The following is a 14,526-nucleotide window of genomic DNA, read 5'->3' as shown; positions in this document are numbered from 1 at the left end:
TCTCTTCTTAAGAAAGATCAACTACCTTTCAAATGGTCTTCGGAAGTGGAAGAGGCTTTCAGAAGTTTAAAGGGAAAGTTTTGTTCAGCCCCCATTCTGAAGCAACCAGATCAAACCAAGAGATTTATTGTGGAAGCCGATGCTTCAGCGGACGCGGTGGGAGCAGTCCTAATGCAGGAGCATGAAGGAGTAGAACATCCGGTGGCCTATCTCTCCAAGACTTTAAACCCCTGTTAAAAGAATTACTCTGTGATTGAGCGAGAGCTTCTGGCCATCAAACTGGCGTGTGAAGATTGGAGGCATCTTCTTCAAGGTGGAGTCGGACCATTTACCATTAGGACAGACCATAAGAATCTGAGATCATTAAAGAACATGGCGTGTACAAATGCCAGACAGGCACGTTGGGCTCATTTCTTTTCGCAGTACGATTTTGAAATTACATATTTTCCGGGAGCCCAGAATGTGGTAGCCGACACTTTCACTTCGATGGAACACCGAAGAACTCTCGACTCCGATCAAGGAGAGGCTTTTCCCAGATCAGGTATTTATTGGAGCCACGGTGTCATTCCTCTCTCAGGTTAGGTCCGCCAATGAAAGGTTACCGCTCCCTGACTCTGTAACCTCCAAGTATAAGACTGTAAAAAAGGAGAGTTTGGTATTCGGCGACAATAAGTTGTACATCCCGTTACCGGATCTGCGCAATCAAATATTATCATGGTGCCATGACCACAAGACAGCAGGACATCGAGGCATAAAGAACACTGAAGATCTGGTCAGAAGATCTTTCTTTTGGCCCGATATCTCTGCCGACGTCAGAAGACATGTACAATCTGGTCTCCCATGCCCCCGTGTTAAGCATCGATACCAGAAAACCATTGGCCTTCTTGAGCAAATCCCACTACCTTCAAGACCCTGGGAGCAGATATCCACAGATTTCATCGTAGCACTACCAGCATCTCGGGGGCACACTTGCATAATGGTTACTGTGGATTCCCTCACTAAGTTAGCCCACATCTCCCCACTTCTGAGACTACCCTCCACATCCGAAATGGCGGAAGTTTTTATCCCAGATGTTTTTCACCTACACGGTTTACCCAACAAAATCATTTCGGATAGAGGGAGTCAATTCACCTCCAAATTCTGGAAAGCCTTATGTCTTCAGTTAGGTATCACTCGGGCCCTCTCATCAGGCTTCCACCCACAGACTAATGGTCAAACTGAAAGACTCAATGGAACTCTTGAACAATACCTTCGATGCTATGTCAACAATGCCCAAGATGACTGGTATGATTTACTACCCTTTGCCGAATATGCCTATAACAATTCCACACATTCCGCTCTTTGTCGCAGTGCTTTCTTTTGTACCTATGGGCAACACCCCAAGGGTATCCTACCAATATCATCCTCCAATGCCGTGTGCCCCTCCATTGAGGCTCGTTTATTGTAAATCCAGGAGGCCCACAAGATAGCTGAACAGGCATTGGTTGAGGCTCGTTCGAGTTACAAGAGATGGACGGATCAAAAAAGAACGGAAGTCCCATCTTTTGGACCGGGCTCCAGAGTTTGGTTATCCACCAAATACCTACCTCGATGGATACGCCCTTCCAAGTTATCTCCTAGGTTTATAGGCCCTTTTTCTGTGGTATCTCGCATCAATCCGGTAGCCTTTCGCCTCCGTCTACCCAAGAACATGAGTAAGATACATCCTGTCTTTCACTCCTCCTTGTTGCGTCCAGCCCCGGCTGACATTCCCACTACCCCTGTACCTCGGCGCAAGGGAGTGGAGGACACTGCTGAAGAAGAATATGAGGTGGAAAAGATCAAAGACTCACGTTACCACAGAGGGAGATTGGAATTCCTTATTTCCTGGAAAGGTTATCCTTCGTCGGAAGACTCTTGGGAACCCAGTTCACATGTCCAAGCTCCACGTTTGTTGAGAAGGTTCTACCGGACCCATCCGGGTAAATCGGGTTTCACCCGCACTGGGTGGGGGGGGGGGCATACTGTCATGCGCCCCTTCTAATTAAGGGTATGGGACCTATGGAGACGCAACCGCCATTGAATTGCTCCACTACGTTGCGCCACAGTGTTTTCAGCGGTCTAGTTTTTCCTTCTGTCATGGCCGCCGCCGGCTTTTCTTCACTCCCGACCGGCGGCGGTCGAGTTGCAACTGGTTTGTTTCTCCTTCGTTGCCAGCGCTTCCGTGAGTTTTCTCCTTGGCTTACCACCCTCCTATCTGGCGTTGTCGCCTTTCCCCTTTTCTGTGCCTTCTTTCGTCTTCGTGGCTTCCCTGGCCCTCGGCGTCTCCCTGCCGTGCCTCGGGTCCTGTGTCCTGGCTTCCCCGTTCTCTCTCCACTTACCTGGGTTACCTTCTCTCCCCTCGATTTAATTTCCTTTTTCCGTAATGGAGTGGAGCAGTACTGTACCTGGATTCATTGCTTACCTTAGTCTCCGGAAGACATTTACCGACAGATCAGTATTCTCCAGGGTTTTTTGCCCTTGCGGCTTTTTCCCCTTCTGGCGGCTGCGGATCCGGGGCCTCTGGTTTCCGGATATTTCTCCGGCAACCAGTGTGGCTTTGTTCCGCGGTCGGCCATACCTGCATAAAAAGAAATCAACAGTGAGAGATAAGAAGAAGACGAAGACATCCGCTACACTTTCTTCAGGTGAGGAAGAGAGTGGAACAAACTATTCGGGTATAGAGGTTGATTCACATGACAATGGGAGTAACAAGCAGAAAGAACAGTGATAGTCAAAGGTGGTCGGTGTGAGTCCATAAAGAGGGAACTAACCCTTAGTTCTGGAGGAGGCAAAGTCAAGACAGTCTGGATTTCTTAGAGGAGTGAGGTGGCAGCAGCATTGTGGTTAAGGTGCAGGAAGGACCCCAATTAGCATTCCGTAAGCGGACAGGGAGCTGACAGGGGCCTTAGAAGTGGGCCTTTGCTGAGAGGGCCGGCTAAAGCCTGCCAGTCCCTGATTGGATGGAAGAAAACACTCAGCAACCAATGGGAGTGCAGCACAGGGAGAGGTGGTTCAGCACAACTTGCCTACACAACAAAGAAAACCACGGCGGCCATCTTGGAAGGGCCAAAAAACAGTCAAATAAGCAGGCAATAGTGGGAGAAACGTGTGCTTTCAAAATAGCAAGGCAGTCCCAGGTATTAAAAAGCTCAAAAAAATGGCAGCACGATAAAAATGCCAAATAAAACAGTCCTTTCCAACAATTTTATGCAAATTTCATTTTTCTTTCCTTCTCTTTTTTTTCCAATTTAGATTTTTCAGGTTCAATAATTCCCCTGGAGGTGCAGTAATGCACAGAAAGTGTACCTACCTAATTGAATGGTCAGAAGCCAGGCACAAACTCCACATGTGCAGGAAAACAACAGATGGGCAAGAGGGTGGAAACAGGACCTCACTCAAGTTGCTCGAAGAAATCCTCATCATCGTACATGCATTGCTTGTTTTTATTTTTCGGTACAGTTTTGTTTTTACTGACAGCGAGTCAAATAAAGAAATATGCTTGTAAGCTTTTCATATAGTTTTGCAAGGGATTGTGGTAGCATGGCATTGGAAAGGGAACCAAGAAACAAGCCTTAACATTCAGTTCCCTGCTCCATGTCACGCCAGTCCAAACGTTATGTGCCTGGGCCATACAGTTCCCGTCTGTGCACCTGCTGCTGTGGCTCCGAGCCCAGAGCATGACGGAGCGGTGCGAGTGGACATGGATTGGGAGTGTCGATTTCTCAACCTACCCTCCCATGCCTCGTTTAGGGACCCGAGAGAACGAACAGGGGCTAAGATATTCCATAACTATTCCCTTTATGTAACACAGCTTCTGCGAGCTCAAAGCAGAGGACCATTCTGAATCCTTTTCTGGACCAGGGACCTACAATCGAGATATGTGCAGAGGAATTAGTGACACCTGTGAGGAGGATGGTTCCTCTCCCCTGGATTTTTAGTAGGATCGCCAAAGTGTCTTTTAAACAACAGTTTCTTTGTATCACGAGAGTCTCTCTTAATCCAACAATTCCTTGGGGCTTTTACAGTGGATTTAGAAAGTTCTTGTTCACACAATATTCTCCGTTACAGCCAACACTGTCTTTGTAACAAAAGTATTTCTCTTGAACAACAATTTCTTCAGTGCACTTTTCAGATTCCCTGGTACACTTCCTTGCCAGGTATTTTGTATCACTGTTAAGCTTTTCTTTACAACTCTGGTGGCTTGCCTGGCATACTCCTCTGCCAGGATCCTCCTATGGGTGCTTCTGAGCCCTGGTGTACTTGCACCCTGCCAGGCATCTTCCCACAGTTTTGAAATCACCTGGTAGATTCGGCTGTAAGGACTTATTGTGTGCATTTTTTCTTTGGTGGATTGCCTGGTGTACTGCTTTGCCAGGAATCCTTTCATGGGGCTTTTCAGATTCCCTGGTATAATTCCCTGCCCATTATCTTCCCAGAATGTTAGAGTTCGTTATATGGTTTCAAATGCCTGGTATATTTGACTGCCAGGTCTTCTTTTGATGGCCTTCCCAGATCCCCTGGTATACTCCCCTGCTAGGAACCTTGCCACAAGTTAAAGTCTTTTTACAACTTCAATGGATTGCCTGGTGTACTCCTCTGCCAGAAACCCTCCTTCCTCTGGGGTATTACAGATCCCTGGGTGTACTCTCCTGCCAGGTATCTTTCCCCAAATGTTAGCTGCCTGGTGCTTTCTCTTTTACCAGCACGTCTTTATTGGTTTCACTATTACTTTCAATATATCACATTAGCATCTGCTTTGTTCTGTTCAATGTCTTTACTTTGGGTAGTACTTGTTTCAGCTCTCCCCCACAGTGACATCTGATGCATATATATTTGCTCAGATTTCATTGCTGCACTTTTTTTCTTGTCGGTATTCAAAACGTCTTTCTCTTAAACACTGACTTAGCATTACATTTTGTCTGTGTTTAAATCGCCTTTGAGTATTGTCCAAAATACATATCTCACATGATTCATTCACTTGATTGTCTGTCGGTACGCCCTTGCGTCCCAAATGGCTCTGGGCCAACTCACTGGTAGTTTGTGGCATCTCCAACTTATGGCGTCTCTCTGCGGTGAAGCTTCCTCCTGGATTGGCTTCTCACACAATGAGGATGTCTCGTCAGCGTTTCCTGCAGCTCCACAGTCACTTGCTGGCCTAGACTGGAGAACGCGGTTTCCTGCTACAATTGTACTTAGAGGAGCTCTGCTGTGCCTGCCGCTGGTGTCTGTAACTCACGTTTGCAAGCTGCTGCATAAATGTGCCCGTCTCCACTTCCACGGTTCTCGCACGTACTGCTGCTTTGGATACTGCGGTTGCCATTTTTAAATGTACTGGGCACTTTAGTTTGAATGAAACAACTAGTGTCATGTTAGTCCTTTATTAGTTTGCATGAACTCTTCTCTCCTCTTTTTCGTGTCAGTACTTGAGGCCTTATGGGAGCTGAAGTCCATAGATGCAATTGGGTTTCCAAAACGATCATGTTCAAAAACTTCACATAAGGAAATGTCGGAAACAGAAGATGTTTTATGTTTGCTGCGAGTGTTTGAGGTATACATGGGGTTTCGTGTAGAGTGACATAAAGGAAGGAGTTCTGATTTTCACAATAAGGAGGATTTGTGGGGTGACCACAAGCGCTCAAGAACTTTGGTGTTAGAGTCTTTGTTAGGAAAAAGGGAGGAATATGACGTCTTATCAATCTTCTCCTGGTAGTGGTTCCCTCCCATGTGATCCTCCTCCATATAACCATACCCAGGGTCAGATCAGGTAGGTGCTGCCGTCCCCTGGCCTCCTGAGAGGAGGTCACTGCTGGGGAATCAGTGATGAGTCCATCAGATTCATCACACACCACTCAGACACAGACAGGCCTTCATGGAACACAGAAGACTGTAGCAGTCTCTTAAACCAAAGGACCAGCCTTATTATCCATCTTAAATAATGTCACGCCGCGCGCTCGCTCGCGGGCGTCACTTACCTTTCCTGGGGTCCCTGGTCCACGGCCGCAGCGGTCTCCTCCTTCATGGAGACTGTACCCGCAGTGGCGTCTCTCCTCACGCTCCGTGGACGCCGCCATCTTGCGAGGATCTGCGCATGCGCGGATCGTCAGTATTCGACGTCCCGCGCATGCGCAGCATCGGAACATGCGTTCCAAGCCTCGCTTTCACCCCGGACCTTAAAAAGGTACCGCATACGCAGGGACAACGCGTCTCAACGCGGTTGTTACTGTGTATGCGCTGCTGGAGTCCTGGCGCTCATGTCCCAGCCCTCCAGTTCCCTGTTCTGCCTTATTCTGCCTAGCCCTGCCTCATCTCCTTATTCCCTTCTTGCTCCTTGGTCCTCCTTACCCTTTCTTCCCTGTATTGCTGGTTCCTTGCCTGTCCCTGGTTTAGGGTAGGGGAGGTCCTGTCCGGGTTCCTAGTTTCTTCTTATCTGCTAGGAAGTGGGGATTCCCCTGTCTATACTGCTTTTCCTTGCAGTCTGTTCTCCTTTGTCTGTCTTGTGCCCTGCCGGTACCTGTGCCTTACTGCCTTCTTGGAAGTTCCTGTGTTCAGCTCCGTTATCATCGGTGTCTTCATCAAGCCTTCTCAGCCAGTGGAAACACTGTCCCGACGTCACGCAAATTCTGAGAAGTGCCACCCGTGGCGTTGGGAGTTGGTTCAGTGCCGTCCTGTCTTATAAAGTCAGGAGGGGATTGGGCTAATTTCTCGCGCTACCCATTCATCGGCTATAGATACATCGACATACTGGCAACCTCAACTCCACGGTCTACAGGAAGAAAAGGTAACCCACGGTCTCGTGAAGACTCGTTTAACAAATAAGCACTTTGGCCTGAGGAGTTTCTGAGAAGCAGGGCCACCAGGTGCAGTTATTACCAAGCTAGCGACAGGATTAAGCCTCCAGGATCTTTCCCGTCCAGTGACATGGATCACAAGGCCTGGCCCGGTCTTCAGGTTCCTGGTGCAACTGTGCTCTGCAGAGTGACACTAACAGACTACTAAAGCTGATCTACATCCAGCGAAGCACCAACCAAGACAAAGGGACCTAGACCTATGCCTCGACCATGGCATTTTCAGCTATAACTAAAGACTTTCTCGGCAGTGGCACCACCACCTCAGAGTAACCCTAGTAAAGGTCATAATTGGGAGGGTGCCGTCAGAAAAGTGGAGCTTTATCAGTTTTGGCGGCATTCAAAAGACAATTGTGGACTTTTCCCAGTTACAACTGTTTTTGCTGCTTTTACCATTTACCAGAGTGTTGTACTTTTGTCTGTGTTTCTCTCATTCCTGCCTGCGTGCATTTATTTTCATTGGCTTATAACATTTTGGTTTTTGGTGAAACCCAGATTTAGTTTCGATATGCATTTTTTATAGAACTGGAGAGTTGGGTAAGGAAGACCAACACACACACACACACACACACACACACACACACACACACACACACACACACACACACACACACACACACACACACACACACACACACACACACACACACACACACACACACACACACACACACACACACACACACACACACACACACACACACACACACACACACACACACACACACACACACACACACACACACACACACACACACACACACACACACACACACACACACACACACACACACACACACACACACACACACACACACACACACACACACACACACACACACACACACACACACACACACACACACACACACACACACACACACACACACACACACACACACACACACACACACACAATAAAAGTAACACTGGCATAGATAGGGAGGCTGTTCAAATAAGATGAGCCTGGGACAGGAGAGTCGGAAAATCTTTGGACATGGAGATCATGTGACTCAATTTTCATCAACCCATGGATTCAGATGCATAGGGCTACGAGTTCTGGGGCGGTCACTGACGGGCAGGCACAAAGGAGATATTGTTTGAAAAGTAAACACTTCTGTTCTTTTGGAGGGTGATTAGCGATCGTGCTATTGTGATTGAAGGTCGGGTGTCCCTGGTGTATATGTGAAAAAGATCCATTAGTGGCCCTTTCCTTCTTTGCACTTCTGCATTTTCTATTAGTGGCCCTTTTCTTCTTTACACTTCTGCATGTTCCATAAGTGGCCCTTTCCTTCTTTGCACTACTGCATTTTCCATTAGTGGCCCTTTCTTTCTTTGCACTTATGCATTTTCCATTCGTGGCCCTTTCCTTCTTTGCACTTCTGCATTTTCCATTAGTGGCCCCTGCATTTTCCATTAGTGGCCCTTTCCTTGTTTGCACTTCTGCATTTTCCATTAGTGGCCCTTTCCTTCTATACACTTCTGCATTTTCCATTAGTGGCCGTTTCCCTCTTTGCACTTATGCCTTTTCCATTCGTGGCCCTTTCCTTCTTTGCACTTATGCCTTTTCCATTCGTGGCCCTTTCCTTCTTTGCACTTATGCATTTTCAGTCTGGTCAATGCTAGTCTTTGGATGAGCGTTCCCACCACCCCCCTCCGATATGTGGACTTTGACAGGTGTGAGGACTTCATGGTATTAAACGACTTATATGTGAGGCCTCAAGTTTTCATCAGGTGGTGAACTGGATGGGGGTCACTGGCAACAGGCAGGGGGTGAACAATTCATATTTAGGAGAGTTGTTTTCATTATACTTTTAACTTAGGCTTGGCGGAGCTGCCATTATTTTATTTTTAACCTCACTGAATTCTACTAATCTTATCTTTGATATTTTTACTCTCCAGGAAAAAAGCTTTGTGCTCGACCAAGCTACCATAAAAGCAGATACATTATTTGAAGTGATGGTCAATCAAGGCCTACAGTGGGCCTTAGTCAGGAGCTGAATAGTTGTCACTGCTCTGGATCACTTGAGGAATTTCCCCTCCCGGGGGTCTCACTGAAATTAGAAAGGTCAGAGGCCTGCATCTAACAGTTAGTTCATCCACAGCCAAGACCCAAGAGTAAACTCCTCTGCTGACAAAACCGTCAGCAAAAAGGACCCTTGGACTTTCAGCCCATATCCAGCCTCCACTGTCCTGCAAAGCGGTATAACTGTTGTGACCTGCCAAATTCAGTAAGTGTGGACACTTACTCTGCTTGACCCTATGCAAGCAGGTGCATGACAGGGCAGCGTCAAAGAGTCTATTTTGATGGCACTCTTCTCCGCTAGGTGTCGGGCAGCAGATGTCGCAGGTGTCAATGCGATGATGGTGCTACATGAGGCCAAAAAGGATGAAGGGTGTTAAGTTTGAATGAAACTGTTATAATAAAAATGTAATTATATAACAAAGTCGCTCGTTTCAGGTGTTTAGAAATACAAGTACAATTCTATTTATTTTTAACTATTTTTTCTATATCTTGCAATTTAAATTTTGAAAGTAATGCTGCCAATGTTTTTGGGGAAACCAGTAAGGTCTGACTCAAGAAAAAAACAAAAAACCCAATCATCTTTCATGGAAGATTTGTATTTTATTGTAACCATTATGTTCAGCTATCAGAAATGAAAGTACTTTGAATGAAAGCGACCCAAGTCTCAGTACCTGTAAGAAGCGTTCAATCCTGCAAGAAGAGTGTTCCGGACCCGCACCATCATAGCCATGAGGAAGGAGGATCGTCAGCCCACTCTGAAGCAGCCACTTGGCCTCACCTGCAAAATAAAGTGAAATAAACCCTTGTACAAAAACTGAGCCAGTGTCACCAAAGGATCCATTACAGGAAGGGGGATTTTAGCTTTGTTTTGTCCAATGGACATTACAAAAGTTGAAATCTGCAGCGTATTCTTCTATCGTGATCATGTTTAACCTTGTTGAGGGTCAAGGACTCTCGATTTGATTGCACGATGACATTACAGTGAGTGGAGACGAGCTGGGAAAAGCATGCTAGGTGAACCCTAAGCTTCCAAGCAAACAATGTTTTACCGGACCATCAGTGGAGTCGAGATGAAACAAAGTGCGAGCAGTTGATATTATTCCAGTTTCAAACCCTCTCCCTTTTGAGATCTAGAATTTTATTTAATCAATTAAAGGTTTACATGTTGTTGGCTGAATGCGATGCCAACTTTGATTTGGAAATATCTGGAACCAAGCAAAAAAACCTGTCCATACATCAGATAAGAACAACAAAGTTTATTTTTGGTCAAAACAATCCATAAAACTAGCTTCATACAATTAGATATTTTTATAACAGTAAAGCAAAATAAAAATGTAAAATCATTCCTCAATGGCCCAGGAAGTCAGTCCTGATTATACGTCAACCTTTACATGTACAAACTAGAGCAGTGGCACTACGGTCTCGCTCTTCAAACATTTAGAGAAGCATCACAGATTTACCCAGGTGATCCTCATTTGTGCATTGCTCATCCCAGAATGACAGTTTAAAACGTAGATAAATTCCCCTTGATGTGCACCATTTAATCAAGGTGCCCCCCGCCCCCACCCCGGGTTTCAGCAAGTTAAGTATTCATGTTTCGAGCATGGAGGGAAATCTCCAATATTCAATGCACACAATTCCAGGTCAAGCATGCATCCACGTCAGAGCCCCAAATGATCAGAGACACTTGCCATATGTCTCCTCGGTATACCTTGCCTGTCGATCTAACCAGATGTGACTGATGGCAACGGTTGTAAATGCTGCCCTACTGCTAGAATTCATACAGTAAACAGATCTATGTGATCACTGTGGCGCCGAAAATCCCAACAGAAGAAATGCTGACTTCCAAAGCAGCGAGGCGCAGTGATCACACAGATCTCTTGTCCCTGCATCCGTAATACCCGCTTTACCTTTACATCCCTACCTACCTTTTTTCAGCACACTTTGCCGACTCCCCTCCCCCGACCCAAGAAATTACCAGTTCCCTTCCACTAACGTAAGTCGGAACTGGGGCCAAGCAGCCCCTCCCTGTTCCTTCTCTACTGAGCATGAGAAACGATATAGTTCTACGCCCTGCAAATATTGCTACTAGAATACCTTGGTTCACTTTCTATAGGTGATCTATTCAAATTAAAATAATATAAAGGAACCTAGAATATTGGAACATATACGGTTCAGGTATTTACCATGTAAATAACTGTCAAGATAATGCCTTTCAAACAAATATGTAGCCAATGTAATCTCCCGCCAGATTAATTATCGTGCTGTAATATTCTTATTCAAGCTTTATATAGGTCTTTGTAGGATGGCCTGCCTTTCACTTTTTGCTGAAAATTTAAAGTAGTCCTAAAGATCTATTCCTCTTCAGGACACTTTGCTTCTAATGTTTAGAAGTTGATGAATTCCAAATTGTTTGATTCAAATGATAACATTACACGATTCTTCGAATAATGACCATTAAGCTTTACCAGAAGAATGGAAAACGATTTGGCTGCTTAGAATGGCTTTCCTCTGCAAGTAGACAGGTTGGAACATGTCCCAATAGCTTCATGAGAACTCAATTAGTTGCTAACTAAAGCCCAAATTTAACTGAGCTGTCCTTGCAAACTACTGCGAGGAGTCAGGAATGAAACTCGGACACAAGTTTGCCATGTTTTTGGTTAAAGACTTTTTTTGTTGTTGTATTACAGCAATTTTTTCAAAACAGCTTTAAAACTTTAATTTCTAAATTGCTTGAGTGAGCAAAAAACTATAAAACATGATGGGAAAATATGTTCCACACCATAGCATGACAATCATTTGATTTCTCAATTCCGCTAATATGATGCAAATGAAAAGCGCTTTATCTTAAACGCTTAGTTATAAGAATGTAACTTATCATTCATCAGTAAGGTGACATTTCTATATCTAATGTATTAATAAATCCAATTTCCTTAGATACCTTACTGTAGCTAAGCTCAGTGATAGCTTCTGTGCATTGCAAATAATGTCCCACATATCGTTCTGTGGTAATATCCAAAAATCACACAGGAATTTATAAAAATATTCACATCTCAGAGCTTTAAGGACTTCACATTCCACCAATAGTTGTTTCTCCATGTTCTGCTCCATTACAAAATCTGCATGAGGGATCTATAGTTGTTTTCGATCACGAGGCTAACAAAGACTTATTAAGCCACAGATCGAACCCGAGTCTTAGGATATCTGCTCTAAACGCCTGATCCGGAAATTGGCCACAGATCGAACCCGGGTCTCAGGATATCTGCTCTAAACGCCTGATCCGGATATTTCGTCAAATATAAAAAGGAATAGTGTTTTGTTTTTTGTGACAGCAAAATGTCCAGAAGTGAATAGCTTATACTTAAGGCACTCTTCATTGGTATTCATCCAGTCGCATTGCCACCATTTCAATTTTGCTTTTACAGGATTTGTTATTAGCAAATCTACATTTATATCAGTAGTTCTCATTATCTCACAACATGTGTGGCTCCAAGCTGCCAATGGTTTACTTTGATTCATCCCAGATTCAATAGCAGTCAGCAAAGAAACCGGGTAGCAATCTTTAGATTTACATTTAGTGTATAACATCAGGGCGTTCCAGTTAACTATTGCCTTTAGTGATAGTCTTAGGTCAAACCTCGCAATTTGTATTGGAAAGGATCTCAGGATCATAGAGCTTTCCAAAAATAACCCTCAAGCAAATTCCAGTCAGGCTGGTTCTCAGGCAACTTAGTGTGGGCTCCATATGTCATCACAGGTACCACATTACTATTATAAAACTTTACCACAGCGATATAGGAGAATTGCCCATATGTCACTTGAAGAATTTTTGCTAGGGCTTCAATTTTATGCCATAAATCAATAATATAAGGGCCTTCATTTTTAGAGTCGATGACCACTTGGCCTAGGTACTTATACTCAAGTATTACCTCCACATTAGACCCACTAACTGTCCACTTGAAGACATGTTTTGGATTTTTCCTATTGAAAATAGAAGGGTTAGGAAAAGGCTTCTCTGACCCAGCCCTCAGAGGAATTCCCCTACCAAAACGAAGGATCTGTCTGTGTCAAGATGTCAAAATCAAAACTGTCCTTGTGCCCAAAGTTTCTGTTCTGACCCTCCCTCACACTACAAACTAAACTATAAGGTAAAAAAGGGATGGCGCCTTAACTTTTGATGCTTTTTTGAAAATGTGTTCGGAAAGGAAGAATAAATAGTTCCAACAAAAAAAAAAACAGTTCTCTGAGGATAAGAAGTCCTTGTTTCAGAGGGTGGTTCCCTTTCCCTGGATTCCTCTTTAATGCAAATAGCTCTTTATACAACAGTACCTTGTGTCTTTCATTGCCACATGCAACGCAGTTTATCCATGCAATTCAGTTTCTTTCAGAATTCTTGTTTTTCTCGTCTGCCAGAATTGTGTCCCTTCTTGTCTTGGTCAACACAGTTCTAATATTCCTTCTTATGATTTCTTGTATCTACACACGTGCAATTGTCTGGTATACTCTGCTGCCAGGGCTTCTTGTATTCACTCACTTGCGATTGCCTTGTATACTCTTCCTGCCAGGGATTCTTGTATTCACACACTTAAGATTGCCTGATATACCCTCCTGCTAGGGCTTCTTATTTTCACTCTGTATTTCTTTCCACCTCCACAATTGTACATTTACTTGGTTGGAGAATATATCCTATTGATATATTATTCGATTCAATGTCACCATATATTTGCATTCAATGCATTCATAAACCGATAAGGGCCTCGATTGCAATTCGTGTTCCCTTTTTACAATCAGTCAGTTAGCTTTCTTCTGTTTTACACTTGTGTCTGCATTCCCTTTGTTCTTCCATCTCCCGTGGCTGTTCTTCAGCACGCCAGGTTTGCTTCAGCCTCTGGTAAGCAAGGTACGGGATCCTGGCATTTCTGCAGCGCATCCCGGTCTCGCAGTCTCTCACTTCTTCCTGGATGGGGAGCCGCCCAGCTCCACTGCACATGTCTGTGCCTTGAAGATCCTCAAGTCTTGCGAAGAGGTGAAACGTTCTCTCACCAACAGCAGCTTCTACCAGTTTGCTTCTGTTCTTTACATTTCCCGGGCACAGGTGTTTTCGGGGAACTAGAGCGCTAGCTGGGCTTGTGGCTTCTTCCGCTCTGCACTGCTCGTTCACTCTTCCTCGTTTCAGTACGATTCAGGGTGATTCTGAGAAAAGAAGTACATTGTTGATGGTTGGTTTAAAATTCTTGAATAACCACTTTCAACAGTTCTAAATGGTAAATCAGTTTTGGATGATCGAAAAACAGAACTGGAGAAGGCGGTCTTGTAATTTCTGCAAGGTGGACCAAAGTTGGAAGTTTGGCCTCTGTGACTCAGGAAAAGGTTTTCCAATTCTCCCTAGGGGCAGGTGTGGCCGTATGACAATAGGCCATGTGGGTATTGTCTATGAGACGATTATCTTCAAGGGCAAATGTGAAATACCATGTCTCATCCAATGAAGCCATGCCATCTCCCAGGAGGTGGTCTCCTCCCATGTATAGCCGCCCCCAGGGTCAGGATAAGGTAGCAGCTGCCGTCCACTGGCCACATGGGAGGAGGTCACTGCTGGGAGATCAGGGATGACTCCATTTGACCCTTCCCCTAATG

The 14,526-nt window shown here is 44.9% G+C and overlaps 1 protein-coding gene across 1 annotated transcript in view; it reads right to left on the bottom strand.

The window, feature by feature from the left end:
- The window catches only part of DHTKD1 (dehydrogenase E1 and transketolase domain containing 1), a 141,517-nt gene that overhangs the window by 19,388 nt on the left and 107,603 nt on the right, over positions 1-14,526 (bottom strand). The window contains exon 12 of the mRNA XM_069627789.1: positions 9,564-9,670. Coding sequence (XP_069483890.1) covers positions 9,564-9,670 — 107 coding nt within the window. The remainder of the gene's footprint in view (positions 1-9,563; positions 9,671-14,526) is intronic.

This window comes from Ambystoma mexicanum, chromosome 12 (assembly GCF_040938575.1).
Source record: "Ambystoma mexicanum isolate Mex_15411 chromosome 12, UKY_AmexF1_1, whole genome shotgun sequence".
NCBI classification, from domain to species: domain Eukaryota; kingdom Metazoa; phylum Chordata; class Amphibia; order Caudata; family Ambystomatidae; genus Ambystoma; species Ambystoma mexicanum.
The sequence above is the reverse complement of the archived record's forward strand: the minus strand, read 5'-3'. Positions and strand labels throughout refer to the sequence as shown.